Source organism: Eptatretus burgeri, chromosome 7 (genome assembly GCF_056783735.1).
Source record: "Eptatretus burgeri isolate ZD-2024b chromosome 7, Ebu_testis_v1, whole genome shotgun sequence".
NCBI lineage: Eukaryota > Metazoa > Chordata > Myxini > Myxiniformes > Myxinidae > Eptatretus > Eptatretus burgeri.
In genome coordinates, this window is record NC_140967.1 from 26,214,859 (window position 1) to 26,227,291 (window position 12,433).

The following is a 12,433-nucleotide window of genomic DNA, read 5'->3' on the forward strand; positions in this document are numbered from 1 at the left end:
CCATCCTACGGTTGACCGACATCACATTCGACTCGGCGGTCGCGACTGCTTCATCTGTCGAGCAGACACTCACGGATGTCCGCGCTATTGCTGGCCAAGACGTAATGAGTAGCTCCAGCTGGAGCATGGCGGCTGATCCCGAGGGCCACGTGGTGACCGCGCAAGTGCCGCAGGTCGCGCAGCCCGGAGTCCGCGCGATGGCTCAAGTGCCGCAGGGTGCTCGCGCGCCTAGCGATGCGGGACGAGGGCGCGCACCGCAGCACGGTCGCACCGGGAGCGAAGGGGCACCGCAGCACGACCCCAGTGACCTGGAGATCAGCCTGCAGCCGGGGCATGATGATGCCGGCGAGCCGGAGCAGGAGCCGGGCTCGGCGAGCCGGACCCTTTTGGGTCGGAACGGGTTCCGGTTCGTGCCTCCAGATGTGCCAGTGCTCTCTTCGAGACCTTCGTCGAGTACCGAGGGCGAGGCTCTGGCGGCGGGGGCCGCGTCGATGCGGCGGGAGCCACCGTTCGTTGCTGCCTGCGGCGATGATGTGCGCTCCAGGAGCGGCGAGAGCCATATCAGCTCTCGCGATGAGTTCCCGCGCTTCGTTCGCGATGAGTTCCCGCGCTTCGGCAGGGTTCGTGAGGCAATGCGCATCGGTGTTGTTCAGGCAGCTTCAACAGGTGGCGGTGAGCCCGTGGCGTTAGAGGGAGTCGCGAGTCGCAACATCAAGTCGGCAACCAAGAAACGGACTCGTGATGTGGGTTGTGGGTTGTTGTTCAGGGCATATATGTTTTTCCTTGCTCTAGTGATGCAGTTTAACGTTGTTGAAATAAATGCCAGCAGTTCTCATGTGAAAGTGGATTTGGCGGGGATCAGTCAATGGAGTTGGTGTTATGATCAATGTGATGTGGGGGCGAATAAAGAAGGTTTATTGGCCTCCAGTTGCCCCAGGCCGCAGGTAATTGCTTTGTCATGTGCTGGGATTTTATCAAAAAAGCGCGCTGTACGGAAAAATGAATTCGCAATGGTTCAAATGTTATTCCTATTGATTTATAACGAGCTTATGGTTGAAGTGGGGTTTAAATGGAATTACTACCGTCTAACTGCCGTGTAGGTCTCGGAGATCGACTCGGAGCCGGGACTCGTGCGCTGGTCGGCGTTACCCCCACCTCTGCTTTCAGCGAGGTCAGGCGTGCCTGGCGCCTGGGGCGTGGCTCTCTGGGTGCACTCGAGGCCGTTTTGGCCATGCGGTGGAATCTCAACTGATTATGGTGCGTGGGGGTTGGGGAGTGTTTGTTGTTTCCAGCCAAGGGTGCTGTTCAGCGCCCCCACCAAGGTCGGTTGGGTCTGGCGGTGGCGCCGCGGGTTCCAGACAGCGGGGGTCCAGCCTCGAAAGGTTTATCTGTTTCAGGTCTGCCTGGGGGCGGTTTTGCTGCGTAGTGCTGCTGTGCTTCTCCAGTAGCTCGCTTCCACGCATTATATGATGTGATGTGCTGTTATACTTCGCTGTTTTCATTTTATTTGCATGATTATTATACTGAGGTTCTTCGTGTTGTCTATGCTTCTTATAATACTGATCATTTAATAATCATACTTTTAGGGGGGAGGAGTGTGGTGGAGTCTGCGGGCCTATGGGGAAGGGCATGGTGATGATGCATGGTGGGCGTGATGATGGGAGGAGTGGCCGTGGGGGTCGGCAAGGGATATGAGGTGTGCGCGCCGCCTGAGGCGTCGTAGTAATGCTGGAGTCGGCCGGCTCGTGAGTGTACCGAATACGGAATAAAGGGGAGCCGCGGGCACAGTACGCCCGCGCTCGCACTCGTGCAACACAGCCCGGCTCGACTGTTCCTCCGCTTCGTGTCTGCCTGCTAAGCATCTCCCATTTCAGTACAGTACACTAATAACAAGGCAAAAAATTCAGAACTCTCCTTTTATCTCATACCAAGTTGGGTTACTGAACCAGAGAGGAGACTTCTGTGGCTTAGACCCATGAGACAAAAAATTTGTGGGCTTCCAGTGATCGGTAGTTTTTCATTGCCTCATGTGTAAACACTCCTGAGATTAAAAAGAAAAATATATTCTGTGGTTAGTCATTAAAATAGTACCAGGGCAATTAAGCAACGGTACATCAAGCAAAAACATTAATACCTTGGCCCTTGATTGCCATTAATAGGATTAGAAATTGCAAACTAAATGCAATGACAATGTGTCGGCCTTTCCTTCAAGTTCACTGCAGTCTTGTCCTCAGCTCAGGCGCTTCAACTCAGCAGCCACAAGAAATAGCCACGCACTGCTACATCATTACAAAACGTAGACACACACATGCTCACTCACATATGGCAACGCTCATAGACATAGTCATACACATCATAAAAATCAGGGATAACACAGAACTTATACAACATGAATGTGAGCAATATTTTAATCATTCATTGACATTCTTGCTGGGTCAGTGAGTGACCCACAACTAGCACAGATGACTCACCGTCACACAGTACAGACAAGGCAGGTCAATTAAAAATATTACTAACTAGCCACGTCGGCTCGGGAGTTTATAAATAATTGAAATAATATATTAACACTCCAGTACAGCAATATTTGATAATACACAGTTAAAACTTGGTTTAAAATTGAATTACATACCTGGTGTCTTGACGAGATACGCGTATCCGTCCGGGTATTGCACGTTCGGCCATTCCTTCGGGTTGTCGATCCACAAATCACCGGGGTACTGGTAGGGCCAAGAATCAAGGCCTATTAACTGTATTTTTCCTCGATAATCTGGCCGACGCATCACCTCACAAACGTTCTATATATTGATATGACATTGCAAACACTTGGGTGAACACGATGTATCAACAATTTATCTGAAATACATCGACAGAAAAAAACAAATCACTCGGCTTTGCGTGCAAGTCAAACCCACGATGTGTATGAGTCTGCGATCGGTGCTGCGTTTGTTTTCCCCTTTGCCAATATGGCGGTCGCGTTACCAAGTGAAGTCACGTGACTGTGACGTATGTCCGACCTCAAGAATGTTCCTCAAAACTCGGGTCGAATAGAAAGGCCTGTGAAGTAACAAAGTTTGTCTGGTCGATGCGAGTAATCCGCAGGAAGCAAGTTAGGAAACGAGGGGGAAAACAAAGAGAACCAAAGGAAGCCAAAAATAACTGATCAGCACGAGTAACTTCTTAAAACATCACCATCCCACGTGACCCCTCGTACTCGTGGGATTCTTCGTCTTCTTCCTTGTAAATCCATTTCCTGCCCTCGTATAGAAAGTCCTCGAGGTTGATTGGTTGTTCCTAGTTTTAAACCACGCCCCGCTATCCAGCATTTGCTGGCATATCGTCAGCATGTGAGGAACAAGCTTGGTGGATTAATTCTGCCTGCATCGGATGTTCATGTTGTGGTGAATTAACGTGAATCGAGGGACATGACGCGGGATCACATGTTGTGCGTCTCGCGTATAAGGGGAGGTCTCTCTGCGGCACGAGTGATTGTCCCCGGGGCATTGCTATTGACATCGGCTGTCCACTTGATGCTCGTTAACTGAAGGTGCTCATTGACTGGTGAGAATGGAGATTATATCGAACTCCGTGCTTACGCGGATTTAGTCTGCAATGGTTAACTGCACATGTATACGTTTCTGCTTATGTACTCCTAGCTGAACCTGTATTTCCTGGTATGCCCACAGAAGCGGCTCCAATCAAATGGAATAAAGCCTAAACTCTGAAGGTTCATCTCTCGCTCTCATTTCAATTTATTCCATTTGATTTTCTCGGCTCTCTCAACCAAAGATGGACAAGATCTACAAACCAGAGAGGTTCGACGCAGACCCGAACGCGACTGACTATGAAATGAAATGGTCACATTGGTTCTGCTCCTTCTCACACTATCTGACCATCATCGCGGAGGGAGCTGACAAATTTGCCGCTCTCGTGAATCATGTCTCGCCCGGCGTGTACAGGCTCTTCTCGGGGTGCGACACTTACGAAGCAGCGATCGACGTGCTGCAGGCGCTCTACGTGAAGCCCAAGAACGAGGTATACATACGACATCTTCTCAACACACGCAAGCAAGCAGCCGGGGAGACAATCGATCAGTTCCTGCAAGCTCTGAATCAGCTGGGAAAAGACTGCAGCTTGCGCCGAGGAACACCGAAAGGAAGCGACCCGGGAGGCATTCATCCAAGGACTCAGATCAGCCCACATACGGCAACGCTTACTAGAGAAAGCGCAACCCACTCTTGACAAGGTAGTCGATCAGGCTCGAGCGATGGATACGGCTCAGCAGCAATCTGAGTCATTTGGGACACCGATGCTGCTCATGAACGCTGCTACGATGGGAACCCAAGGAACCCCACTGGCACAGACACAGCCAGACATGAGGGATGGAGAAACACCCGAGGGCCGGATACCCAGACCTCGTCAAGCTCCTCAGCAACTGCTCCGGTCGGTAAATGCTTCTTTTGTGGGTACAAAGGCATCCTCGTCAAAAATGTCCCGCCAGAGATGCCACATGCATGAATTGCGACAAGAAAGGGCATTATGCCAGGGTATGTAAATCTACTCTAAGGAGGAATAAACCCACTTCTGCGGCTCTCTACTCGCAAAATAAATTGACTGCAGCCTCTCCCGGGAATCTATCCAAGGCTATCATCAACGTGCGAATTAACGGGCATATGGCTGAGGCACTGATTGATACCGGTAGCTCTGAAAGTTTCGTCAACAGCTCGCTAGTGAAGGGCAGGAAATGGGTAATCCACCCGACTGACAATACGGTATGCATGGCCGCCACCTCACTACAATCCCGCGTACGAGGGTACTGCAATGTTGAATTGGACGTAAAAGGGTACACGCATCGGGATGTAAAGGTGCTGGTGCTTCGTGATTTGTGCGCAGACGTAATTCTGGGTCATAATGTCCTCAAGCAGCACACGAGCGTCGAAATACCCTTTGGAGGAAGCAAGCCTCGTCTAATTTTAAATGCGCTGACCACCGCGGAGGTGACGTCCCCCCAGCTGTTCGCTAACTTGTCGCCGGTCTGCAAACCGATAGCGATCAAATCGCGGCGATATACCACTGCTGACATGAATTTCATCACTTCGGAAACCAAGCGATTACTGGAGGAGGGAATTATAGAACCGAGCGATTCGCCATGGCGCGCACAGGTGTTAGTAACCAGCAGTCAGAACCATAAGAAACGGATGGTTGTCGATTATTCCCAAACGGTCAATCGCTTCACCCAACTCGACGCCTACCCCCTGCCGCGCATAGATGAGATGGTCGAACGCGTGGCCAATTATAAGGTATTCAGTACCATCGACTTGCGAAGCGCCTATCATCAAATTCCCATCCGAGAGGAAGACAAACCGTACACTGCATTCCAGGCAGGGCGGCGCCTCTACCAGTTCAGAAGGATACCATTCGGTGTCACGAATGGAGTAGCTTGCTTCCAACGGGTTATGGACGACATCATCTCAGATGAAAACCTCGAAGACACTTTTGTTTACGTGGATAATGTCACAGTGTGCGGTAGGGATCAGAGGGAACATGATAGGAATCTGGACAGATTCTTGAGCATTGCTGGAAAATATAATCTGACTCTCAACTACGAGAAATGCGTATTCTCGGCAAGGTCAATTGACCTTCTCGGCTACACAATAGCCGACGGCACAATTAAGCCTGATCCTGAGCGATTGCGCCCGCTCCGTGAGCTTCCACCACCTCAGGACTTGCAAACAATGCGCCGGGTGATCGGGATGTTCGCTTACTATGCAAGATGGATTTCGCAATACTCCGAGAAAATACATCCCCTAGTGCATTGCAAAAACTTTCCACCAGATGCCGCTGTCGTGAAAGCTTTCCACGATCTCAAGGATGATATCAGTAAGTCCGTGGTTTTATCGATCGACAGCTCGGTGCCCTTCGTGGTGGAGACCGGCGCTTCAAATCACGCCATAGCTGCAACACTTAATCAGTCTGGGCGGCCGGTCGCTTTCTTCTCGAGAACTCTCTCTAGAAGCGAGCAGAGACACTCGGCAATAGAGAAGGAGGCGTACGCCATCGTCGAAGCGCTGCGTAAATGGAGACATTATTTACTGGGAAACCACTTCACGCTCGTTACGGACCAACGATCCGTGGCTTTCATGTTTGATGGGAAAAATAACGGGAAAATTAAGAATGAAAAAATTATGAGATGGCGGATAGACCTAGCCTGCTACAGGTACGACATTGTTTACCGGCCCGGGAAGGGAAAACCCTGCTGCAGATACCTTCTCCCGGGTCTACAGTTCGGCAACAATCAGTCAGGCTTTGCAAGACCTCCATGTGTCTCTGTGCCACCCAGGGGTAACCAGGATGGCACATTTAAATCGTACGCAGACAAAATCTTCCCTATTCTGTTGAAGATATTAAACAAATGAATGCTTCATGCCCTGTTTGTGCTGAACTAAAACCCAGATTCTATGGCGCGGCTTCTGGCAGACTGATCAAGGCTACTTCCCCCTTCGAGAGACTAAACATCGACTTCAAAGGGCCCCTACCGACCGAAACAGACAACAGATACATATTCACCGTTGTTGATGAATATTCAAGGTTCCCTTTCGCGTTTCCGTGCTCGGATATGACCTCGGGCACTGTCGTAAAATGTCTCTCTGACCTCTTCGCTATGTTTGGGAGACCTTCGTACATACATTCAGACAGAGGGCCGTGTTTCATGTCGGCCGGGCTAAAACAATTCCTATTAGAGCACGGCATAGCAACTAGTCGAACGACGGGTTACAACCCACAGGGGAAACGGGCAGCTGGAGCGGTAGACTGGAGTAATTTGGAAAGCCGTACCTGTGGCGCTGAAATCGAGAGGACTGGGCCCCGAGCGATGGCAGGTTACTCTTCCTGACGCTCTGAATTCCATACGCTCTTTGCTCTGCACGTCCACAAATGCCACTCCTCACGAACGTATGTTTACTCACCAACGACGTTATGTTGACAGTCAAACGGTGCCCAACTGGCTGACCCACCCCGGTACAGTGTTCATGAAACGCCCGGTACGACAAAGCAAGTATGAACCGCTGGTGGAGGGGGTCGAACTCATTGACACTAATCCAGAGTATGCTCATGTCAGGCTCCCGGATGGCAGGGAGACCACTGTGTCGGTTCGCCATCTGGCTCCCTCAGGTACTCCTCCCGCCGGTACACCACCTCCTGGCACTCCTCCTTCTGACATTTCCCCCAGGAACTCCGCCAGGCGACAGGGGCTGCCGCGTTCCACCCGAGAGCGATCGAGGTGTCATCCCCGGCACAAGTCGAGGCTCACCAAGAGAATCGGGAGTCTCCCTCAAGTGAAACTGCCGTCTACTCACGGAGAGGTCGACGAATAAGGCCCACTCCACGACTCAATCTGTAAAGGGGATTATCGGCATTCTCGCTGCTCATGCTCCTATATGCCCATTATATCATATATCGATGCTCATTTCCATGCTCCTACAACTCAAAATAATCACTGCTTGGCATGTATGCTTCTGTAGATCTATTAGTCCGCGTTGCTTGAAATGTATACTCCTATAGTGCTAAAGCAATCATGGTGTGTAAGATGGGCCCCTAGTTACATTTTAAAGGTGGGGAGAATGTGGTGAATTAACGTGAATCGAGGGACATGACGCGGGATCACATGTTGTGCGTCACGCGTATAAGGGGAGGTCTCTCTGCGGCACGAGTGATTGTCCCCGGGGCATTGCTATTGACATCGGCTGTCCACTTGATGCTCGTTAACTGAAGGTGCTCATTGACTGGTGAGAATGGAGATTATATCGAACTCCGTGCTTACGCGGATTTAGTCTGCAATGGTTAACTGCACATGTATACGTTTCTGCTTATGTACTCCTAGCTGAACCTGTATTTCCTGGTGTGCCCACAGAAGCGGCTCCAATCAAATGGAATAAAGCCTAAACTCTGAAGGTTCATCTCTCGCTCTCATTTCACATGTCGTAAATGATGCATGTAAAAACATAGTCACCACCACATGTTCCTCGTCTATCGTATCCACTCCTCCTGCTGCGCACGGACAATGACGCCGGCTGGAAGCTTGTCTTTGGGCAGTGTCTTCCTCTTGATCACGACTTACGAGGGAAACTTGGCACGCAAGCTTATTTGAGGTGGGTGCTCCGTTATTGGATTCGAGCTATTGTGAATAATCCTTCTTTTGATGAGAGACCAGGTGTTCTTATTATTCTGTTCTTCTTCTTCGTTTTCAGAGCCAATAGGCTCTAGATACGCCACACACGAAAACTCCGAGTGTCTCCGGGCGAATCCCGACGTTTCCGTGCATGACTTATTTAATTTCCGCACACGGTTAATAAAACGCTGTACGAACTCTTAACCTGAACCGATTTTCAAAATTTAAACGGCAGAATTGAGCTCAACAGCAGTTCCGACCAGAGGTCGTAAAGCGGAGCAAGATAGCCCACTCGTGCGAACCAGTGAAGTATCCAATGGACGCCCTCGGCGGCCATTTTAGCAGGCAGAGCGAGCTTGCGCTCGTCAACAACCCGGAGGCTGTTCACAACACTGGTAAAAATCGGCAACTGTAAAATGAAAGACAATTATTGTCTCTGTTAAGAAGTCTCCAGGTGTCAATATTCTGTTATCTTGAAGCAAATATCCCATCATAATTTGTTTTCAACTTTACCTCACAAGAAATTATTACCACCGGAATGGCTTGTGAACACGAGTAATAATTACAGTGCATGCGCTGTATACAATTGCACCGAGTTTGAAATGTCCCCAGCGTCATCTACCAAGTCTCCGGTGGGTCCGGTGTCCCCCCCCCCCCCACGTGCCTCAAGACAGCCAATGACGGTCGTCCGGTAGATGCAGTGCGTAACCTCGACGGAAATGGCGACAATTGACGGAAATACCCGAGTATTTCAATGGAAATGTGTGAAACGAATGTGTTATACATGTGAATACCATTTAATTTATTGCTTGACGGAAAAAACCGAAGAAACGCTCACCTCATGTACGAACGAACGAACGAAAGACGTCATTTCCGTCCACCATGCAATTTCGCGCCGAACGCAGAAAGCTAAGTTCTTCTTATGCCATCATTCTCTTTAATATTAGCCATAAACAAGTGTTTCGTCATGCATTAGTAGCAGAAATTTACTAACAACAAGAACGAAAAAATAATCTCCTCAGATTCAACAAGAACGAAAAAAAAAACCTAAAACATCACTGTGCAGGACAAGACCAATCGAGCTGAAGGAAACGATACTGTAACTGCACTGCATCTGATTGGTCAAAGGACACCACGTGTGTTGTGTGGGCGGTGTTATGCACGAGGATTCCAGGCTAAGTTCTTCTTATGCCATCATTCTCTTTAATATTAGCCATAAACAAGTGTTTCGTCATGCATTAATAGTTGAAATTTACTTACAATCATTCTTTTACGGCCTCCTGCCACGCTGTATCGAACTATTTCATTCCTTCTGTTATATTTCAAGGTGCTTATCACAATAATAACAAGATTTTTACATTTCAAATATTAAGCATGCTTTTTAAATGTTTTTCAACTGAAAAAGCATAAATTGCATATTTTAACATTGGTGTACTCATTTCATTCACCACACACGCTGTATTGAAGGATTTCACTTGTTTTTATTTTGTTTCTGGTGTTATTAATTTCTTGCCTGGGGCAGGGTACATCAAGATGCATTCTAATGAGTTTGCACTTTTTTTAAGTCAAAGCTTACTGCATATTTCAGTTATAACCATCATCTTTTTGTATAGTACAGCCCATATAAATTTATAAACATGGATTTCACTCTACCAGAATCCCTTTAACCCCTTTGAGCTTCATATACATGTCCTAATATATCCAGTGTAAATGCTTGGAAGGAGTGATTCATGTCTCATAATGCTTGCTAGGATAAGTTCTTTCATACTCTGTGATCTGCATTATTTGAACGACAGCCTACATTTATCTATATTTGATCTACATGCAAATGTATGGGTACTATAGTTCTTGTTTAATTGAGATCATTAATCTGATTTAATAATGGTTTCATGATATTTACATGTAATAACATATATTGCAGACCTTTATAGAATCTAATGTTCATTCAAGCACATGGCTCTGTAGCAAAACGAAGGAAAACAAACAGATCATTCATTTCTGCTGTCATGATGCATTACATTCAAGTACATTGTTGGGATAGGATTTAAAATTGTACAAGACATTGAAATGTATATGAACACTGGAATGTTTAAATACATGGACACCTGTGCATCTAATATTTTGATCTAATACCGACTTAATGTAGTGCAAATAATTGAAAATAATTTATCTTTTCATTAATTGTCAGGAGATGATGCAATGTTCAGCATGGGTACTGTAAGTTTCATTTCCACCTGTAAAAATGTGTGAAAAATCATTGCAGGCAAGCGTTTAAAAGTACATTTTGCCAATGACACATAACTTTTCTTTTTTTTCTAGTGAAGTAAATCCATATGCATGAATGAAGACACTGGAAAATGCAGACTTGTAAAGGAAAAGAAAGAAATACTGTACTTGGAATACAAAGGCATTTGTAAATATATTGTAAAGTTATGAAGTTTAAATATAAATTCTTCCATATTTACGTGTACAGCAATAATTTTGATATTGTAACAGGTTATTGCATATTGAATGTTTGCTGTTTGCATTGTGTGTGCGTGTAATGGTCTATGGTGTATGGCACTTGGTCTGCTGAAAAGAAGGTCATACTTTGAAGCAAAGTAGAACAAAACTATTGTTCAATTTGCTAGTCAATGGCAGAAAGCTATTACCCAGTTTCCACCTCAGTTGACTGCCAGGTGCAAAACTCTTACACCATTATATTTATGTTCATAAATTTGACATACCGTACATGATAATGTACCATTTAAAACTACAAATAACACTTAAATTACATCTGAATAGCACTTAGAATCAGGCGCTTTACAATAAATAATACATCTACATTTAACCATTTTTGCCACGGCTGAATGCATTGGCGTAATTTGCGTAAAAAGGAGGCAGAAGATGTGTAAGCAAAAAAAAATAGATGGGGGGGGGGACACTCGGAGGTGAGAATCAAGAAAAAAAGGTCTTCACCAACCATTGATGGGCCATTTGGGAGAACATTCAATACCCATTAAAGTGTGTGTGTGTGTGTGTGTGTGTGTGTGTGTGTGTGTGTGTGTGTGTGTGTGTGTGTGTGTGTGTGTGTGTGTGTGTGTGTGTGTGTGTGTGTGTGTGTGTGTGTGTGTGTGTGTGTGTGTGTGTGTGTGTGTGTGTGTGTGTGTGTGTGTGTGTGTGTGTGTGGGGGGGGGTTGACCCTTGCCTCCCTCCACGGATTTCTACCCATGCCTAAATAGTTACTTCGAAGGATACTTTCTTGGAAGGTGATATTTATCATACAGATAATGTTGCATGACTTCTTTTGTTGAATATATATATATATATATATATATATATATATATATATATATATATATATATATATATATATATATATATATCTCTCCAGGTAAGAATAATATACTTTCTGCATGTGTCTGGGCTTTGATTTTTATCCTTTCCTCTCTCAATTTACCTTTTCTTTTTTTAGCTGTGAGCTTCTCTTATTCTCTATTTCTCCATCCTAATTTATCTCTTTCTCTCCCTTTCTTCTATCTCATCTGTTCTTATTTTGTGTAATTTCACTTGTGATAAAAAGAAACTGTCTTGTACATGGCTAATGTATCATCGCCTTACTCTCTTTCCCGCCCCTCTTCTGCCTCCTACTCCGCGATCGATACAGCGGTCGAACTACAACCAAGAAAGCAGCTCGCTTGCTTGCTATGGCCGCCGTTCTGCTCCGTTGCGTACTTTACCGAATCGAACGCGGTTGCGCATGAGTGAGCTATCTTGCTCCGCTTTGCGATCTTTGGTATTAACCACACCCCCAACTTCTCCCTTTTTTGCCGATTAAAAAAGTGTCGTTTATACACTGGAAAATATCTTCATATGCTCTAAAAAGATGAAAGTGTGATTGTGGAAACACACATTTGCTTCATGATTAAAAGATTTACTCTACACCTCTCATCCATGTAATCCTCTGCCACAGTTATATCAGAATACGCTGATTCGTCACACGGTCACAGATTGTTTCTTTCACCCCAATATGGGGCCATTCAAAAATTATGTAATGCTTTTTTTTTTTTTTGTAATTTAGCGTTCTGATGTGCTGTGCATTCTGACGGGCTTGGTTAATTATTCAACATATGATTAGATTTTTTTTGGGGTCCCTCATCAAGATTAACACTCGACCCAAACAAAGCCAATTGAAATCTGACACAACAAACTCAGAGAGTGTATAATCAGCAGAGGCCTACAGGCCTCATGTGTTAGGCCCACCAGAAAACCAAGATGGCAGCCGCATCA

The 12,433-nt window shown here is 46.4% G+C and overlaps 1 protein-coding gene and 1 long non-coding RNA gene across 8 annotated transcripts in view; one reads left to right on the forward strand and one right to left on the reverse strand.

Moving 5' to 3' along the window:
- Window positions 1-9,624, reverse strand: part of LOC147022854 (uncharacterized) — a 193,434-nt gene extending 183,810 nt beyond the window's left edge. For 3 of the 6 annotated variants that reach the window (XM_085887745.1, XM_085887746.1, XM_085887743.1), the window contains exons 1-2: window positions 9,003-9,594; window positions 2,630-2,717 (exon numbers count right to left, since the gene is read on the reverse strand). In XM_085887745.1, coding sequence (XP_085743871.1) covers window positions 2,630-2,717; window positions 9,003-9,007 — 93 coding nt within the window. In that variant the 5' untranslated portion in view covers window positions 9,008-9,594. Of the gene's footprint in view, window positions 1-2,629; window positions 2,718-9,002 lie in introns of all 6 variants that reach the window. The other 3 variants (XM_085887747.1, XM_085887741.1, XM_085887742.1) reach the window with 3 other exon arrangements.
- LOC147022857 (uncharacterized) lies at window positions 7,392-12,085 on the forward strand. 2 transcript variants are annotated; one of them, XR_015059943.1, is made up of 3 exons: window positions 7,392-7,781; window positions 7,907-8,144; window positions 11,811-12,085. It is a non-coding gene; the product is annotated as an uncharacterized LOC147022857 (long non-coding RNA). The 2 variants fall into 2 exon arrangements; XR_015059942.1 differs by having other exon boundaries at window positions 7,392-8,144.
- The last annotated feature ends 348 nt before the right edge of the window (window positions 12,086-12,433 follow it).